Below are 20,541 nucleotides of genomic sequence, written 5' to 3' on the forward strand. Positions count from 1 at the left end.
CTGCCTCCTGGCTTTAAGCGATTCTCCTATCTCAGCCTCCTGAGTAGCTGGGATTACAGCCGCCTGCCTGCCACCATGCCCAGCTAATTTTTATATTTTTAGTAGAGATGGGGTTTCACCAAGTTGGCCAGGATGGTCTCTTGACCTCGTGATCCACCCGCCTCTGCCTCCCAAAGTGCTGGGATTACAGACGTGAGCCACCGTGCCTGGCCTGGGCCTAAGTCTTATTTTTTTTATTTTTATTTTTTTTGAGATGGAGTTTTGTTTCGTTGTCCAGGCTGGAGTGCCATGGTGAGATCTCCACTCACCTCAACCTCCGCCTCCCAGGTTCAAGCAATTCTCCTGCCTTAGCCTCCCAAGTAGCTGTGATTATAGGCATGCGCCACCATGCCCAGCTAGTTTTGTATTTTTAGTAGAGACGGGGTTTCTCCATGTTGGTCAGTCTGATCTTGAACTCCCTACCTCAGGTGATCTGCCTGCCTCGGCCTCCCAAAGTGCTGGGATTATAGGCATGAGCCACTGTGGCCCAGGCCTAAGTCTTTAACTCATTTGGAGTTGACTTTTGCAGATGGTGTGAGATGGGGTCTGCTTTTATTCTCTGTGGATGTCCAGTTTTCCAACACCATTTATTTAAGAGGATCTCCTTTCCCCATTCTGTGTTCTTGGCAGCTTTGTCAAAAAGTAATTGACCATAACTGCATGGATTCATTTTTGGACTCTCTTTTCTATTCCATTGGTCTATGTGTCTCTGTTTTTATGCCAGTATCATGCTGTTTTGGTTTCTATAGCTTTGTGATATGTTTTGAAGTCAGGTGGTGTGATGCCTCAGCTTTGATCTTATTGTTCAAAATGACTTTGGCTATTCAGGGTATTTTGTGGTTCCATACAAATGTTAGGATTTTTTTTTTTTTTTTTTTTTTTTTTCTGTTTCTGTGAAAAACATCATTGGAATTTTGACATGGATTCCATTGAATCCATAGATTGCTTAGTATACTATGGACATTTTAATCATATTAATTCTTCCAGTCTATGCAATCTTTTCATTTACTTGTGTCTTCTTCAATTTCTTTTTTTTTTTTTTTTTTTTTGAGACGGAGTCTCGCTGTGCCGCCCAGGCTGGAGTGCAGTGGCCGGATCTCAGCTCACTGCAAGCTCCGCCTCCCGGGTTCCCGCCATTCTCCCGCCTCAGCCTCCGAGTAGCTGGGACTACAGGCGCCCGCCATCACGCCCGGCTAGTTTTTTCTATTTTTAGTAGAGACGGGGTTTCACCGTGTTAGCCAGGAGGGTCTCGATCTCCTGACCTCGTGATCCGCCCGCCTCAGCCTCCCAAAGTGCTGGGATTACAGGCTTGAGCCACCGCGCCCGGCCTTCTTCAATTTCTTTCATCAATGTCTTATAGTTTTCAGTGTATAGATCTTTCCCTTCCTTGGTTACATTTGTTCCTAAGCATTTGATTTTTTTATGGCTATTTTAAGTGGCATTGCTTTCTTGATTTCATTTTTGAATAGTTTGTTGTTAGTGTATGAAAACACTATTGATTTTTGTGTATTGATTTTGCATTCTGCAACTTTCCTAAATTCATTTACTAGTTCAAACAGTTTTTTGGTAGAGTCTTTAGGGTTTTCTATATATGAGATCGTATATCAGCAAACAGGGACAATTGAACTTCCTTTCCAATTTTGATTCCTTTTATTTACTTATTTATTTATTTTAACAATTTCCGAAATATTTTTATTTGTATTTTTCCTTCTACTTTTATTTTAAGCTCCAGGATACATGTTTAGGATGTGCACGTTTGTTACATAAGTAAACATGTGCCATGGTGGTTTGCTGCACAGATCAACCTATCACCTAGGTATTAATCCCCGCTTTCCTTAGCTATTCTTCCTGAGGGTGCCTTTAATTTCTTTCTCTTGCCTAAGTGCTCTGGCCAGGACATGCAGTACTATGCTGAATAGAAGCGGTGAGAGTGGGCTTCTTTGTCTTATTCCTGAACAAGTTGTCTGGGGATTAATTCACTCTAGTTAGAAACACCTGCTTGCCTCGAGTGTGGATTCTCAGACCAGTTGTGAGTTTTATGATGTCTGTTTCACATTTAATGCTTAAATCATAGGGCATACCTAGTCTGAGAATCCATACTCTAGGCGAGTGACTGTTTTTAACTAGAGTGAATTAATCCCTACAGACAACTCAACTGCTCAGTAATTTCCGCACATGGCTAATTTAATTGTACTGTATGCACTGTCTCGGTTATTAATCTTATCAACCAATTATTTACACCCCTTGTATAATTTTGAAGCCCAATCGAATGAACTAAAAAGTAAAATGTTATCTCTTAATGGCCATTTCTTCCCTTCTCTCTTGGTTTCCTCTTTTTAAAACCACGAAGCATGTATTTTAAGATAGAGAGCCCGGAAGGGCATTTATTAACTATTTGTCGGTTGATTAATTAATTAATCCGTGTTTTTATTTCACCCATTTCCAGACAGGATTGCACCTACCTCAGCTTCAGTGCAGTTGTTTGTCTTCTTCTTTGAGCTATGTTAGGAATTGTTGTGACTTTCATTTGGGTGGTGGTAGTGGGGAGCAGTGTGTGCATGTGTGTGTGTGGTGTGTGTGTGTGCACTGTTTTTTGTTTTTTGTTTATTTTTATTTTAATTTTCTTGAGAGACAGAGTCTCACTCTGTCACCTAGGCTGGGAGTGCAGTGGCATGATGTTGGCTCACTGCAACCTCCACCTCCTGGGTTCAAGTGATTCTCCTGCCTCAGCCACCCGAGTCGCTGGGATTACAGGCGTGTGCCACCACATTCGGCTATTTTTGTATTTTTACTAGAGACAGGGTTTCGCCATGTTGGCCAGGCTGGTCTCAAACTCCTGACCTCAGGTGATCCACCCACCTTGGCCTCCCAAAGTGCTGGGATTCCATGAGCCACCGCGCCCGGCCGTGTGCTGTTTTAAAATAAAGCAAACAAGCAAGATCCATGTTCTATGTAGTGGTCCAATAAAATAAGTTATTCATTCCAGCTCATTTTCTTGGTTTCTACATACATGTTTTGGAGTAGTCTTACTGCACAGATGAAAGAACGGAGGCCCTGCAAGGGGCAGCGTTCTACTCAGGGTCACCTGGCCCTTTGCTGGCAGTGATAGTAACACAAGTAGGTGACCCGACTCTGCACCCAGGGCTCACCCCACGCTGCATCCTGCATGCAGGCCATCCTGGGGTGAGACTTTATGTTGCAATTTACTGGCCTGCCAAACATCCAGCATTCTCTCAGCCAAGCGCTGGTTTAAAAATTAATGACTGCTTCATGGACATTTCTATTTCTGAGAGTTGAGCTGTGCTTTTTCTTTTCTCCTCTGGTAGAAATCTGACATCCAGGACAGCCTCTGCTACAAGACCCGGCTCTACCAGATAGAAAAGTACAGGGCCCCCAAGGAGTCCTATGAGGTGAGTGATCCCTGAAGCCAACCTCAGGGTCTCTTAGGAAGGGTGGATTTCCATTCGCAGTAATTGGAAAAGAAACCAATTACTGTGGGACACTGAAGTAGCCAAAGACACATACTTACACTCATAACGGAGCCCTGGAGAAACGGTTTACAGCGGAACCGGCTTCGCGGTGTCTAAACCATGGTTCTCAGCTCTGGCTGCATGTTAAAGTTGCGGGGAGTGTTTAAGCATCTGGATGCCCAGGCTGCTCCTCAGACCAGTTCCATCAAATCTTGGGAGTTGAGACTCAGGTATCGGGAGTTTTTAAAGCTCCCTTGATGTTCCAGTAAGCAGCCAAAGTTGAAAACCACTGTCAGGATCTCCCACAATGAAAATGAGATGTTTCAGTGTTTCACTCATATGTGAGTGAAACTAGCAAAAATTGATCTCATAGAAGTACAGAGTAAAACTGTGGTTATTGGAGGCTTAGAACGGCAGGGGGAAGGGAGGGTAGAGAGAGGTTGCTTAACGAACATGAAATTACAGCCAGACAGAAGGAATAAGTTCTGGTGTTCTGTGGCCCTGTAGGGTGACTATAGTTAACAGTAACTTATTACATATATTCAAAAAGCTAAAAGAGGATTTTGAATGCTCCTAACACAACGAAGTGATAAATATTTGAGGTAATAAATATGCCGATCACCCTGATTTGATCATTACATATTGAATACATGGATGGAAATATCACTCTGTCCCATAAAAAAGATGTATAATGATTATGCGTCAACTAAAAATAAAAGGAAAAAAATGCAAATTCTAGAAAAAAATGAGATGCTTAAAAATAGAGCTGAGTGTAACATGTGGCATCAGAAGAAAGTGAGATGAGGACCAGGAAAGTTTGGGATCAGGCAGGCTTTCCTGGCCAGCTGTCCCTGGTGACCTGATGTAACCTGGGACGTACCTAGAGAAAAAGACCACAGCTCTTTGATTTCAGAATAAAAACTAGGCTCCTGTGGCAAATTGTCTCAAATTTGGATCCCACATCCATGTTTATTAGGAGACTGTGCCTGTGAATTCCAGATCCAGGGAGGGGGCCAGGGGTGGGGTGTGGCCTCAGGGCCCCTCATTCATTTTTTGCCAAGGGAGCTCTTTTTTCTCTCAGTGATTTTCCTTGAAACCTCCTTCCCTTTCCCCTCTGGAGCCTCTTTATGTCCCTTGAGTGTCCTTGCCACGGGAACCTCTCTCCTGGGACACCTAGGTCTATTAGTCTGTTCTCACACTGCTAATAAAGACATATCTGACACTGGGTAATTTATAAAGGAGAGAGGTTTAATGGACTCACAGTTCCACATGGCTGGGGAGGCCTCACAATTGTGGCAGAAGGTGAATGAGGAGCAAAGTCACGTCTTACATGGCGGCAGGCAAGAGAGCTTGTGCAGGGGAACTTCCCTTTATAAAACCATCAGATCTTGTGAGACTTATTCGCTACCATGAGAACAATATGGGAGAAACCGCCACCATGATTCAGTGATCTCCACCTGGCCCCGCCCTTAACACATGGGGATTTTTACAATTCAAGGGGAGATTTGGGTGCAGACAAATCATATCACCCACCCAGAAGTTCCTTCATTTGAGAAGGGATCAAAAAGGGACCCTTTGTCTATGCCCCAGTGAGGCCACTGGGCCTGGCCTCTCCTCTTCTTTTCCGACGTAAAGTTTTCATCCTGATCCCGTGAGCGGTGCCCATCGTTCTGGAAGGATTCTTCTCCTGGCTTGTCTTGCACGCAGGACTGCAGTGGAGCATGGTGGTTACTGGGGCCCACACTGGGCTCCTGGGCAGCCAGTGAAGCAGGTGTCCAGGGACACTGATGACGGGGAGTGCCCAGCTGCAGGGCCCCATGTGTGAATGTGACGGGAGCTCAGGAGAGGGAGCTACCCCAGCATCGAGGTGGGCAATGGCTCGGGTCTCCATTTCAGACAGACCCTGGGGCAGAGGGAGAGGAGAAACTGGCAAAGACGAGGGCCTGGGGGTGGCCGGGCAGGGGGTGGGGCAGCCAGAAGGCAGTGATGCCAGCGAGGGACCGGAGGGGCTGTGGGAACAGAGGAAAGGTCACACATGAAATGGTCAGCATTGTCTACTGGGCAGCTAGTTGTCCTGAGGATGTTAGAAAGAACAGCTTCGTGAAGTGCCAAAGGCAGCAGAGAGGTTGTGTGGATTTGGGGTGGGGAGGGGGAAGTGAAGTCAGTGAGCATGTACCTGTCCATCAGTGATGCTGTAGTGAAGTGAGAGAACGTGTCCTTGATAGAAGGATGCTTGGGGCAGGGGAGGAATGGTGGGCCTTGGCCTTGACCCCAGGCTGGATGCCCCTTCCTCAAGACAGGCTGTGGGGCCCGGGGAAGATGAGGATGGAGACAAGCTCTTTGGAAGGTAGGCTGTGGCTGCAGGAGCTAAGCCACAAGCCCAGGTGTGGCTTTCAGGCTTAAAGCCGGAGAACCAGGTGATGGGGACCCAGATGCCCCCAAACTCTAGACCCCTCTGGCCAGTTGATTACTAAATGTTAACCCTCTCTTGCATGAACGAAGGGGTCTTGAATCTAGCACGCTCTGAAACAGACTCTCCTCCTGCCGCCTCCGCCCCCCAGCACAGTAGCAGCCCCATCCTCCAACAGTCCAGGGAAGAGACCCAAGAGTCCCTGACTCTGACTCTCCCCTGACCCCTAGAACCACCCCATCACCAAGTTCTGCCAGTTTGACTGCTAAACCCCTCCAGCCCCTGCACTCTCTCCATCTCCGTCCCCACACCTGTTCCCAGCCGTATCACCTCTGTCCTGGGCTTCTGCTATGCCCTCCTAACTGACCCTCTCGCTTCTGGGATGGTGGCCTGCCACTCTCTCCTGCCTGGCCGTCAGAGCGAGCTTTTCACCCTCACACCTCATCATGTCACTTTCCTGCTTGAGACCTTCAGAGGCTTCTTTCACTTGCCGGGCAGACTCCGTGCGTGGTCGCCCTGTGTGGTTCAGCTCCAGCTTGCTTCTCCTACCTTGTCTCCCAGCCCCATGGCCCACACACACAGCGCTGCCTCCCGCCCTGTGCTCAGTCCACAGCCTTAGGGCTTGCTGTGCTCTCTCTGCCTGCGGGGGCTGTGCACATGCCGCTCCCTCTTTCAGAATGTTTTCCCTGCTCCTCTTTGCTAAACCTAAGTGTTTTCAGATCCCAAAGCAAGATCACCTCCCCATGGGCCCCTGCTATTCCCTGACCTCTGCCATCCAGTCTTATCCTATCTATCCTATCTGCCTACCACGTTCTACATCCTGGGGCGTGTCCTGTTTGCAGCTGTTTATTTGTTCTGGGGCTGTTTGATGAACATCTCTCCCTCTGGACTGTGAGTTCCAGAAGAGTGGGCTCTGAGTCCCTTTTGCTCCTCACGATATTCCCAGAGGCCACACGATGCCTGGCATGTAGTAGGTGCTCAATAAATATTTGCTCAATAAACAAAAGATCAAGTGAGCCCTGATCAGAGTCTCAGAAAATGGATAGAACTGGGACAAGCAACTGGAATAGGTAGGACATTCCAGGTGGGACACCTGGCTGGATTAAAGGCAGGGGGATACCTGCAGCCTAGCACATACGTGATGTTATCATCACCAAATGGCCATGCCTCACGTCAGAGAGGGACCGCTTATGGTCACCTGCACTGAGGGTGGTCACCCCAGCCAGAGTCCAGGGGATGCAGAATTCACTGTTAGACTTCCTCCCTCGTGCCTTTCATGTCACTCATGAGGACCTCAAATAGCAATGCAAACTTAGGTGCATGGAGTGTGTGCCCTAGGTGGCCCGTAAGCCACCTTGCTGATGCCCTGGTCCACGCTGACCTCACATCCGCCCCACTGCGAGTGTGTGTCAGAAGGGGCCAGAAGTCTAGTGGGAGAGGGGCCCTCCTTTCATTCTGATTCCTTTTCTCTATTATTTCCTGTGACATGAAGACACATGGTAAGCGTTTAAACATTTGTTGAAATATTTAACGGTTAGGATTTAAATAGGAACACTAATGGGCAAACAGCATTCAATTTTCTATGATCCATTTGTTTCCTCTAAACTGCAGCGATACTTCTCTAATTAAGTGACAGCTATTACCAGATAATCCAACTTGTCTCCGGCGGAACCTAGAAAGTGGAGTGAGGCTACTTCGGGAAAGGGAAGGGCCAGACCTCACAAGGAAAGTCCACTCGGAGCCTGAGGGCCTTCCAGTCGTCCTCAGCACCACGTGGCAGGGGTGGAGCTGGATGGGGAGAGGGAGTGGTGGAGAGGTTTCCGATTGTGAGCAAACCGGGGTGTGGCCCAGGGCGCGTGTCCCCTAGGGCTGTCATCAAGCCCTGTCCCCGGCACTGAGTGCATGCAGTGGCCTCTTTGTTCCTTTTGATTCCAGTTCGTTTTCTCCTAGGAGACAAAGGAGCTGAATTAAGTTGCGACAACTTCCCTCTTGGGGTTACTGTGCAGTGCTTTTACAACTTCATCATTTTCTCTACCTCTTTTTCCTGTCAAAGGCAGAGACTGTATCTATAAAAGTGGGGTGCATTTCTCATCTGAGGACACCTATCGTGTGTGCCCAACAGACTCCTTTTTCTAAAAGAGAGAACCCCCCGGGACTTTGGGGGTCGAGGTGGGGAGGTTATCATTTTTAAATTGGCTTATTAAAGCCATAGAGAACCCAGGGCCAGTTTTGTTAAAGTCTTTTGAAAAATAGTGTTCATTGATAGGAAAATGTCAAATCCAGCTAGGAGGTCTCCTCTACAATGACAAAGTAATGTTGGAGTTTTGGAAGAAAACTGATGGAGAGGGTGGCGGGGGGCTGGATTCGTCTGCTTGGCTGCCCTAACAAGCACCACAAAATGGGTAGAAATTTACCTTTTCACAGTTCTGGAGGCCAGGTTCAGGGCTTACAGATGCGTCACCACAATCTCTGCCTTCATCTACACGGCATTCTCCTGTGTGTGTATCTGTCCCAATTTTCCCGTTCTTTTCTCTCCTCCCTCCCTCATTTTTCTTTCTTTTTCCCCCTTCCTTCCTTCCTTCCTTCCTTCCTGCCTTCCTGCCTTCCCGTCTTTCTTTTTCTTTCTTCCTCTCTTCTTTCTTCCTTTTTTCCTTCCTGCCCTCCCTCCTTTCTCTCTCTCTCTCTCTTTTTCTCCCTTCTCCTTCCCCTGCTCTCCCCTCCCCTCCTTCCTTTTTCTCTGTTTCCAGGCCAAGCTGGAGTGCATGACACAATCATATTTCATTTCAGCCTTGGCCTCTCCGGCTCAGGTGATCCTCCCACCTCAGCCTCCCTAGTAGCTGGAACTATAGGCATGCACCATTAGGCCTGGCTAATTTTTTGTAGAGAGGGGTTTCACCTTGTTGCCTGGCTGGTCTTGAACTCCTGAGCTTAAGGCATCTGCTCACCTCAGACTCCCAAGGGGCTGGGATTACAGATGTGAGTCACCACGCCCAGCCCAAATTTCCACATTTTTAAAGGACACCAGTCATACTGCATTAGGGCTCACCCTAATAGCCTCATTTAAACTTGATGACCTCTGTAAAAACTCTCTCTCCAAATAAGGTCAAATTCTGAGGTCCTGGGGTTAGACTTTAACCTATGAATTTTGGGAGAATATAATTCAACCCACACACGGATGAAATATTTAAAGGCAAATATTAAAATGTTCACTTTGTGTCTTACTTCAAAATCTATACTAGTTTTAAAAATATAGTTCTGAATCAGATCCAGCGATCTGCGATCTGTGCTGTTAGAAATCAGAAATGTAGTTACTTGACTGGGCTCAGTGGCTCACGCCTGTAATCCCAGCAATTTGGGAGGCCAAGACGGGTGGATAACTTGAGGTCAAGAGTTCAAGGCCAGCCTGGCCAACATGGTGAAACCCTGTCTCTACTAAAAATGCAAAAATTAGCCGGGTGTAGTGGTGCACACTGTAATCCCGTCTACTCGGGAGGCTGAGGCAGGAGAATCGCTTGAACCTGGGAGGTGGAGTTTGCAGTGAGCCAAGGTCATGCTACTGCACTCTAGCCTGGGCGACAGAGTAAGACTCAGTCTCAAAAAAAAAAGAAGTGTGGTTACTTTGGGGGACAGAATGCCTGGGAGAGGACATGGGGATGGCAGGGAGGACCTTCCAGATGCTGGCTGTGTGTTCTGTTTCTTGATCCGAGTGACATTTCTGTGGGTGTCTTTGCTGTTTGAGAAAACATTGAGCTGCTGACTTATCATTAGAGCGTCTTAGATTTTAATGAAAAGTTTACCTAGGAAATCTATTCAGCACACGAATTAGGACATCTGCTGCCTACTTCCACGGCGATTTCAGGATTTGCTTTTTGTCTATGAAAACGGAAACGAATAATTCTCAGCCAGAGCTGCAGGGCCATGGGGGGAGCATTTGGGGAATAAATAGCAAGTGCAGATTCTTGAATTGTTGAAGGATGTTCCTTTTGACAGGCCTCTCTGGACACCTGGACAAGAGATCTTGAATTCCATGCTGTGCAGGTAAGAACTTGGGGGATTATTATGTATTAGTCAGGGTTCTCCAGAGAAACAGAACCAGCAGAGCATGGAGAGAGAGAGATTGAGACTGAGATTTATTTTAAGGAGTTGGATCACACAACTGTGGGGATTGGCAAGTCTGAAATCTGCAGGGCAGACCAGCAGGGTGCATGAGTTGATGTTGCAGCTTCAAGTCCGAAGGCCACCTAGAGGCAGAATTTCTTTTGCCGGAAGACCTCATTGTTTTTCCTTAAGGCCGTTGACTGATCAGATGAGACCCACCCACATTATGGAGGATAATCAACTTAAAGTCTAATTTAAATGTTAACCCCTTTGTTTATTTATTTATTTATTTAGTATGATTATGATTATGATTATGATTATTTTGGGTCTCTCTCTGTCGCCCAGGCTGGAGTGCAGTGGTGTGATTTCAGCTCACTGCAACCTCCACCGCCGGGTTCAAGCAATTCTCCTGCCTCAGCCTCCTTAGTAGCTGGGATTACAGGTGCCCACTGTCACGCCTGGCTAGCTTTTGTATTTTTAGTAGAGATGGGGTTTCATCATGTTGGCCAGGCTGTTCTTGAACTCTTGACCTCAAGTGATCCACCCACCTCAGCCTCCCAAAGTGCTGGGATTATAGGGTGAGCCACTGCTCCCGGCCTGTTAATCACGTCTTTAAAAACACCTTCACAGAACAATCTAGACTGGTGTTTGGCCAAACAACTGGGTACCATGGCCTAGCCAAGTTAACATATGAAATTAACCATCACTTATGATCCTAAGGGTTGGTCAGTCTCTGCCCAGGGCAGCAGGCTCTGCCAGCCCCATCCTTATCCAGAATTAAAACATGCAGAATCCTGTTGTGAGTTTATCAGAATCCCTTTAGACCACATTGGTTCTGGCTATGTGGAATTGACTGTTTTTTTAGTGTCTTGTTACAACTCTACACCTGGCTGTGCATTTCTGTTTCCACCTGTATGAGAAATGGGATTTGCAGCTATCTAGAGCTTCCTGGCTCAATGGCCTAATTTATGAACGAAACCTTTTTTTTTTTTTTTTTTTGAGATGGAGTCTCGCTGTGTCGCCCAGGCTGGAGTGCAGTGTTGTGATCTGGGCTCACTGTAACCTCTGCCTTCCGAGCTCAAGTGATTCTCCTGCCTCAACCTCTTGAGTAGCTGGAACTACAGACGCTCGCCACCACGCCCAGCTAATTTTTGCATTTTTAGTAGAGACGGGGTTTCACCATCTTGGCCAGGCTGGTCTCAAACTCCTGACCTCAAGTGATCTGCCTGCCTCGGCCTCCCAAAGTGCTGGGATGACAAGCGTGAGCCACCACGCCTGGCTCAAAGCCCTCTTTTTATCAACTCACTTGTAGGTTTTTCTGCAGCAAAATCAGATTTCCCCTTAAGTGATGGGCAGCAAGCAACCAAAACCAACCAGCTACCGACATCTGGGCCCCGGGCCATCCCAGGGGGCAGCGGTCAGCACTTGGTTCTGACACACCAAACAGCCTGGTGAGGCTTACTAATCATCAGAGGGAAGGAAAGCTCCAGAAAAGCCCACATCCAGCTGGACTTGATAAGAGTTACTCAAAGAAAACTTGTCTCCGCTCCCAGCGTTCCTCTGCCAGATGCGGAAAGAGGCAGATTTCCCAGGCAGCCATCCGTCCTCCAGCCTGGGGTGATGAGGGTGCAAAGCAAGCGTCCATCCCTGTTAAATGGATGCATTTGCTGCTCAGGCGATAAAGCAGGTGTGATGTGTGTTCATTGTTATCCTCCCAGAGCTGGGAAGGAACCACACTTTTGGTTACATGCGGGAAAACACCTCCCTCGAGAAGAAGTGAATTGCCCAAGGTCACCCAACACATTCTGGAGAGAGCAAGGAATGGACTCCAGACTTCAGACTGCCGAGCTGTGACCGTGGCTGGGATTCTCAGGTGCAGCACCTGCGGCAGCCACGCCAGGAAATAAGGGGGCAGTGTGGGTCTTTGGAACACAGAAGCCTGGGGTCATTCTTCAGTGGCCATCATACCCCTAGTTGCACAGCCATCAGGGAAGACTCCAAAGGGAACCAGCTCTCTGGAGCTCAGACTTCAGAGGCCAAGGATGGGTTTCCCCCTCCTGTAGGCATCTCCGTGTCCTCCACGGGACAATACACAACATGAAGGATCCTGGGTAAATGATTGATCATGGGGCCGTGTTTTCAAAATGTCCCTCTTTGTAAATGTCCATGCACATCTGCAGTGGGTGGAAATAGTTGATAGAGAACAAGAAGCTGTTCAGTGTATATGGCTTGCCTCTGGGGCCTCATGCGGTCTTTTCTCTGATCTGCCTGGGGGGATTTGGAACTGTGCTTGACAAGGTGCAAGAGGGCGGGCTTCGAACCGAGAGCTTGAATTCCATCACCCACCCTCAAGTCCACGTGGGTACTGGAGCGTATCGGAGGGAAGCCAGGAGTCTCTGCAGGCGGTTGCTTTGCTGTGTGAGGAACTTGCTTGTGGAAGGGGGATGTGATCGTCCCTCTGAAGATCTGTTTCTGTTATGTAAGGCAATTTAGCATCCTGCTCCCTAAGAAATTTCTTTTGGAGAAAATAGGCCATGCAAATGAAAAAGTCTGATGGGGTGATTGGTTGCATTTGGTAACATGTGCTTGGAGGGCAGGGAGATTGGCTGGTTGTAAATAAACATGCTTTCTCCAGGCTGTTGACCGGTCTGCATGGACTGACTCTGAGGTCTGTCCCCGACAGGGAGCAGGTGGGGTGCATTCTTGATTTCTCCTTAGAAACCGGTTACTGTGAAATCACTGATTCTTTTCAGCTGGAGAAGCATGTGCTAGGGGTTCTTGGAGGACATACCAGGGTGCAGGATCTTGGGATGAAGTTTTACAAGGGTGGCCTTGGCAGGGTTTCCTGGAATTTTCTGTCTGGGGGTGCATATTTCCTCTTTTCTGCCCCCATAGCAGCTTTCTGCTCATTGCCAAATAGCCCTCTTGTCAGCGACAGGAGAAATTGGGTCTTACAGGCCAACCCTGGTCTCTTTCCACAGCAAACTCCCACGCATTACACACCCCTAGGTACCGATGGACCCTGTCTGGATGGTGATACTGGTCTGCAGAAGTTTTGCATCTTGATTGCTAAGCTTTTGAGAACCCAAGGAGGGTTAGAAAGGAATGAAAAGAAACCTAGACAGCCACCCGCAGCTCTCAAGGCTGTGGATTACAGAGCAGCCTGAAAAAATGTTTGCTGATCGATTTAAAAAGCAATCCTAAAACGGAAGGAACTGCAGTGTTGTCTTTTCTACCAAATATTGTTTGGAAATGGAGACAAAGGCGCATTTGATTACTTTTTCCTGTAGAAGGTGTTAGCAGGTAGAGCTGGTGATTTTGCATGAAAGTAGAGAAAGGGAACCAACTAAAAGGAGATTCTGCCAGATTTTTCAGGATAGCGGGTAACATTGCCTTTGCTGCTGGATGGGTGTGCGTCTCTGTGTGTGTAAGCGTGTGTGCAAAAGCTTGTTCTCCTTTGCCTTGGAGAAGGTGGCCTGTTGGTGTGTCATGGACACAAAGGGAGAGGAAAGCCGTGGAAGGCGGTGATTGTCCTTTGCTGGCTTCAACCAAGGTGACCTGGAGCACACGTTCCCCATGCAAGTTCCCCTTCGGGGCATCCCAGATAATGCCCCGGAGCACATAACCTTCTCTGGAACATTCGGATCCCACTGCAGGAGCCTAGGACTGTGGCACAGTCCTGCCTCTGGACCTTTGCATCCCTGGAACTGCCTGACCCTGCCCCAGGCTCTGAGAGTGTGGTGTCAAGTCAAGGGTTGACAACATCGACTTCAGGGCTGGGAAAATCCACGTTTCCGCCGGGCTCACGGTGGATTACATAAGCACTACAGACTGTTTCTTCACATGTAAAGGAGGTAGCAGAATTTGCCTTCTGGTGGGTCATGTCCCCAGTGCAGCGTCTGGCACCCTGCGTGTTCTCAAAAAAGGCTGGTGACAGCTGTGAAGGTGCTGAGGAGGGAGTTTGAGGAAGCTCCGCCTCTCCTGTCTTCCCAAGTCACCCCTTTGTTGGGGAGCAGCCACATCAGCTACAGGCCAGGCTCCCAGGGAGCTGTGGCCCCTCACAGTGGCACTTGCCACGAGGCTCAGCGTCCCCACTTCCCATATCTCCCCCGTCTTCTTTCCCACTCACAAACTGGGCATCATGAACTCTAATCTGCAAAGACTTTGAACATCCTTATTAGAAAGGGCTGTAAAAGTGCAAAGAGATGTTTCCCTGACAAGCTTCTCAACAACGTGAATGGAAACTAGATGAGCTCTCTTGGTTTGCAAATGCTGGTTAAAGTTGAGGGCAAAAATGTGAAAAAGAAAAGTCTTTTTTCCCTCCTCACCCACGGTGAGGTCAGAGGTGGGGTTGCTTTAACAGTAAACACCAAACACAGGCTTTAGGGCCGGAAAAAGAACTTCTGCTGCTTTTTAGTGACATCACCTTTCCCAGAAGCTTGAACTGAATCAAAATTAATTCAGTTCAGTTTCTACCAGCCCTTTTAAAAAAATTTCAATAACTGTTTATTAAGCTTTCTCTAAGCATCTGGCTTTATGCCAGAGGCTGTGGACTTGAAGATATATAAAAGTCAAATGCATTCCCATCAGATGGATTATCATCTAGTACAACAAAGGCAAGATTTAAACCAAAAGAATGGCCACTGCCAAGCGTTTTGGCTCACATCTGTAATCCCAGCATTTTGGGAAGCTGAGACAGGAGGGTTGCTTGAGGCAGGAGTTCGAAACCAGCCTGGACAGCATAACGAGACCCCATCTCTACAAGAAATCTTTTTAAAATAGCTGGGCATGGTGGTGCACACCTATAGTCCCAGCTACTCAGGAGGCTGAGGTGGGAGGATCACTTGAGCCCAGGACCTCGAGGTTGCAGTGAGATATGATGACACCACTGCACCCCAGCCTGGGTGATAGCACAAGACCCTGCCTCAAGAAAAAAAAAAAAATGCTTCATACACACGAGTCCTATGCAAGTAAGTTCTCGCATGATTAGGGTAGAAAGGGCTGGAAGCCCATCAGGACCAGTCAGGGCTCCCTGGATTTGTTGTATATGTTGTGTTGGCACCTTCTTGACTTGACTGCCCCAAATAGATCCTGATGTGAAGGTGGAAGCAGTTATGTTCCCAGTTGCCTTTGCAAAGCCATTGCTGCGGGCACAATCTTTGGGCTCCACTTTAAATGCAGACAGGAGGTTTCCAGAAGTCCTTCTCTGCTTCGCCTTAGTTTGTTGGGCTTGTTCTGGAAGAATTGACCTCCTAGGAATGCCTTGCCCTTGCTGGAAGGCCTTGAAAGAGCACAGTGAAAGGGAGCTGGGGTCCATTGAAGGCCACTCGCTGCCCAGGCAGAGGGAGATGGGCTTCCTGGAGCATTGGCTGGGCCACAGCTCCTCCCTCATTCAACACACAGTTGAGAGCATAGAGTATTGAAAAGCTGGAGTTTCTCTCATCGGTTTGGATGACTTTTCAAAGAGGAATCCCACTGTATCTTCTAGCGTGTGTCTAAGTGCATATGTTTGCTTCTGATTTGCAGGATAAAAAGCCCAAAGAACAAGAAAAAAGAGGGGATTTTCTTCATCGACCATTCTCCAAGAAGTTGGACAAGAACCTGCCCTCGCACAAACAGCCCTCAGGCTCGCTCATGACACAGATTCAGAACACCAAAGCCCTCCTGAAGGACCGGAAGGCCTCCAAGTCCAGCTTCCCCGACAAAGGTGGGTGAGCTCTGGGGACTCTCTCAGGCCACTTGTGTTGGGCTGCGTGTCCACTGTGTAGCCCTCACAGCGGATGGCCGAATGGGTCCTAGAGCAGAGATGATTCCTGTGCCCACAGAAAAGCAGGATTAATGGACCTGAGGTTGCCTGAGCACAGTCCAGGACCAAGCTGTGTAGCATTAGCCACTTGCGCAGGAAGGATTTGAGAAAACAGAGATGGGGTGCAAAGTATTATGGAAACAGAAATTGGGGTGGATGATATTGTCAGAACAGAGTTTGGGAGGCACAGTATTGCAGGAGCAGAGGTCAGGGTATGCGGTACTGTAGGGGCAGAGATGAGGCTGTAAGGAATTGTGGGAGTAGAGATGGGGTGCAGAGCAGAGGTCAGGGTATGCAGTACTGTAGGGGCAGAGATGAGGCTGTAAGGAATTGTGGGAGTAGAGATGGGGTGCAGAGCAGAGGTCAGGGTATGCGGTACTGTAGGGGCAGAGATGAGGCTGTAAGGAATTGTGGGAGTAAAGATGGCTTGCAGAGCAGAGATCAGGGTATGCGGTACTGTAGGGGCAGAGATGAGGCTGTAAGGAATTGTGGGAGTAGAGATGGGGTGCAGAGCAGAGGTCAGGGTATGCAGTACTGTAGGGGCAGAGATGAGGCTGTAAGGAATTGTGGGAGTAGAGATGGGGTGCAGAGCAGAGGTCAGGGTATGCGGTACTGTAGGGGCAGAGATGAGGCTGTAAGGAATTGTGGGAGTAAAGATGGCGTGCAGAGCAGAGATCAGGGTATGTGGTACTGTAGGGGCAGAATTGAGGCTGTAGGGAACTGTGGGAGTAGAGATGGCGTGCAGAGCGGAGACTGGGTATCTCCCTGAGTTCAGATTCCAGCTCTGCTGCCTGCAGAGGTGCAAGTTCCTTTACTGCTGAGGGTCTTCACTGGATTTGTAAGGGCTCTCACCTGTCGGAGCTGTTGGCAGATGAGATGAGATGCATATATAGGCTTCCTCACCTGAGTCAGAATCCAGCCCATCACAGAGAACTGACAAATGTGGATTTCCCTCCTCTGGGACGAGTGCTAAAAGATGCAAAAAGCACACCTTACTGGGCACAGGCTTAACACATGGTAGAAACGCCGAGAAGGGACATGGGAGCCGAGGGTGTTCTGAAGCAGAGCTGTGAGGTAGAAGAGAGGTTCCTGTTACTGGGGGGATGAGACACTTCTTGGAGTTCAATCTCCTTAAATATGAAGAACTAGGTTCAGAGAGGGCCGTGGCTGTCTGAGATACACTCAAGTGTAGCGGGCAGTTAGTCCCTGAGCGGGACTTGAACCCATCTCCTGTCCTTCTGCCTCCCATGCTGCTCCCAGAGAGAGGCCACTGTCCCCACATTGCCCAAAGCAACCTGCTTTCCCTGGGGCAGAGCATGCAGTGGATCTGGGAGGGGCAGCAGTGTCTATGTGGCAGCTGGAACATTGGAGATCTTGGCCATTAATGAAGTTTTACTTCTTTCTGCTGATGCATCTCAGGCGCCTGTGCCGGCCAGTTTCATTTCAGCGCCTATGTGTTTATTTCTGCAAGGCAGGGAGGCTTCCCAGTGCCCTCAGCTGCTCCCAAAATCGATCCTAGTGGGCAGCAGCTTGCTCCTGCAGCTGGGCCTCCACAGAGCCTATAAAATGTTATGGGAGAAGAAAGAAGCTAAGACAGAGCTTATTCCACATGAACTTGGCTTTGTTTCCCTCATCTCCAAATCTGTAGAGGGTTTCCCCTTTCTTTTCTGGCCCAGTTTGCAAACCTGGATTCTAGTCTGTGCCAACCAGTGATAGAAAGCATGGGGATCTGGCACGTTGCCTTAACTGTATGGATGGATGATGTTTTACCCCCGTTCAGAATTGGATGAGGCTCCATCCAGATCAGAAGTCACGAGGGAGCCTTAAAAGGGAAGGAAATCCTGACACATGCTCCAACACAGATGAACCTGGAGGGCATTATGCTAAGTGAATTACGCCAGTCACTAAAGGCAGATAGTGTGATTCCACTTATATGAGGTCCCTAGAGTGGTTAGATTCTTAGAGACAGGCAGTAAAATGGTGGTTGCCGGGGGTTTCAGAGAGTGGGGATGTCTATAGGGTGTTAGATTTGCAACAGGAAGACAGTTCTGGAGACTGATTCTACAACAGTGTGAGTATACTTATTACAGCTGAACTGTACACTTAAAAATGGTTAAGATGATAACATTTCTGTTACGTGTTTTTTACCACGGTAAATAAATTTTTTAAAAGTCACGAGGGAAGCACGCCTTCCAGTGTGGGCTGTCCGAGGACCAGATTGGCAGGAGTTCAGTCAGGGGACCTTGGTGTGCTTCTGGGAGTTTTATGGATATGCTTTTGAGTACATGTGCCTTTTTTATTCCAAGATCCTTTGGCAAGGTCCAGATTTTTTTTCCATTTTTTTGTGAGACAGAATCTCACTCTGTCACCCAGCCTGCAGTGCAGTAGTGTCATCAAGGCTCACTGCAGCCTCCACTTCTGAGGTTCAGGCGGTCCTCCCACCTTAGCCTCCCAAGTACCACCTGCAAGACCACAGGTGCATGCCACCACATCCAGCTAATTTTTAAAAACATTTTTAGAGACAGGGTCTTGCCATATTGCCCAGGCTGGTCTTGAACTCCTGGGCTCAAGCAGTCCTCCCACCTTGGCCTCCCAAAGTGCTGGGATTACAGGTGTGAGCCACCGCTGCCTAGGGTCCAGAATTTTAAGCAATCAAAAGCAGGCACAATGTTAGGCTGGGGCCATGAGGCAAATTGGAATCCAGGAGACCTCCTGTCGCCAGCCCCTCTGTCCCTCTGTCCTAGAAAGACTGCCCGGCCTCTGTGGGGAGAGTGACACACTGCTGGTGACTTTTGCAAAGTAGCCAAGGCTGTTTGCTGGTTGGTTTCTTCTGACCTTGGCGGGGAACTGTCTCAGTCGAGCTGGAGGTCAGAGCAGGCAGGAGAAGGGCTGTGAACACTGTCCAGGCGTCCTCATGATTTGTTACGCTTTCTTGGTGTGCAGATTCCTTTGGCTGCCGCAATATTTTCCGCAAAACCTCTGATTCCAATTGTGTGGCTTCTTCTTCCATGGAGTTCATCCCTGTGCCACCACCCAGGACCCCGAGGATTGTGAAGAAACCGGAGCCCCATCAGCCAGGGCCTGGAAGCACCAGCATCCCCCACAAGGAAGACCCCCTGATGCTGGACATGGTGCGCTCCTTCGAGTCTGTGGACCGAGACGACCACATAGAAGTGCTGTCTCCCTCTCATCACTACAGGATTCTGAACTCCCCGGTCAGCTTGGCTCGCAGAAATTCCAGCGAGAGGACACTGTCCCCGGGTCTGCCGTCTGGAAGCATGTCGCCTCTCCATACTCCTTTGCATCCAACTCTGGTCTCTTTTGCTCATGAAGATAAAAACAGCCCCCCAAAAGAGGAGGGCCTGTGTTCCCCACCTCCGGTTCCCAGCAATGGCCCCATGCAGCCTCTGGGGAGCCCGAACTGTGTGAAAAGCCGAGGCCGGTTCCCCATGATGGGCATCGGACAGATGCTGAGGAAGCGCCATCAGAGTCTGCAGCCATCTGCAGATAGGCCCCTGGAGGCCAGCCTGCCCCCGCTGCAGCCCCTAGCCCCCGTGAACCTTGCCTTTGACATGGCCGATGGGGTCAAGACCCAGTGCTAACTTGAGCCAGTGGGATGTGGGGTATCTCTAGAAAATAGCAATGAAACAGAGCTCCACACATCTGTCAGGGTGTGAACATTCCAAGGCCTCGCTTGGAGCATCCTTAGTGGCCCCACTGGTTCCTGCCATGCAGTATCCCACCTGTAGCTGAATCCACAGACCCAAAGCCTGCACAACCCAACCTCACTTAGGGACCCCCAGAGATGCTGGAATCGCTAGGAGGGTTGGCTCCAGGGGCAGCCAATTTCTATCATTCAGATCTTCCTTCCTCTCAACCACTCACCAACCCCTTCCAGTTCCCACTTCCCCCAGGCTTGGAGGGAAAACGGGGCATCAGCCTTCTGGGGCCATCAGATTATGGACTGTTACCAGATCTTTCTTCACACTGTGCTACATGTGTGCCTCTTACAGCAGTTGGCCACAGTCACAGGGAGAGAACAACATCGCAGTCATTCATCCAGGCCACGTTTCCTCTGCGGAGTGTAGCAGCCCTGCCTTTCATAGCAGGGATTCCCCGAAGACCAGCAGGAGCCCGGGGCAGGCCCAGGATCCTCAGAGGAAGACAGAGAGGAGCTTCGGACCAAGATCAAAGCAAACGGTGGGGAACGCGACAGAAGAGAGAGACTGAAGGAGGCACTCATTTCCCAAGCAAGATTTTGATAGATTTTTGTTGTTGTTGAAACGTGCTAATGATTTAATTATCTTTTCCAAAGAGATTTAAAAAAAAAAAACGTGATGTCGGTAAATTGAAATAACATGCTTTTTTAAAACTTGGATGGAGAGATGAGAAGCAATTCCACCAAACTCGTGTTTTCACGGGAGGGTTCAGTGTGGAGAGCAAAAAAGCTGACTGTGGTGATGTGCGGAGTGCTATGGCCCACAGGCAGGGCAAGTCTCGGTGGTCCTGTGTTCATCCTGTTGTTTAAGGCATAGCCCTGATCCGTCTGGGAGGCATAGAACACGGTTACAGCTGGTTCTGTAGAAAGAGAGAAAAGATGATTGTGACAATTCAGAGCATAATTCAGATGGCGAGAAGGCAGCTTTACCTCTGTGTGATGCGGATTTCAAGGGGCCCACAGAACTCATGCAGCTCAGAGCCCAGCGAGTTAGCTGGGA

The 20,541-nt window shown here is 48.8% G+C and overlaps 1 protein-coding gene across 1 annotated transcript in view; it reads left to right on the forward strand.

Annotated features, from left to right (window-relative positions):
- Window positions 1–19,882, forward strand: part of HUNK (hormonally up-regulated Neu-associated kinase) — a 126,236-nt gene extending 106,354 nt beyond the window's left edge. Inside the window, exons 8-11 of the mRNA XM_030915155.1 lie at window positions 3,366–3,449; window positions 9,910–9,957; window positions 15,544–15,724; window positions 18,767–19,882. Coding sequence (XP_030771015.1) covers window positions 3,366–3,449; window positions 9,910–9,957; window positions 15,544–15,724; window positions 18,767–19,425 — 972 coding nt within the window. The 3' untranslated portion in view covers window positions 19,426–19,882. The remainder of the gene's footprint in view (window positions 1–3,365; window positions 3,450–9,909; window positions 9,958–15,543; window positions 15,725–18,766) is intronic.
- Window positions 19,883–20,541: the final 659 nt, after the last annotated feature.

The sequence above is a fragment of the Rhinopithecus roxellana genome, chromosome 13 (assembly GCF_007565055.1).
Source record: "Rhinopithecus roxellana isolate Shanxi Qingling chromosome 13, ASM756505v1, whole genome shotgun sequence".
Lineage (NCBI taxonomy): Eukaryota > Metazoa > Chordata > Mammalia > Primates > Cercopithecidae > Rhinopithecus > Rhinopithecus roxellana.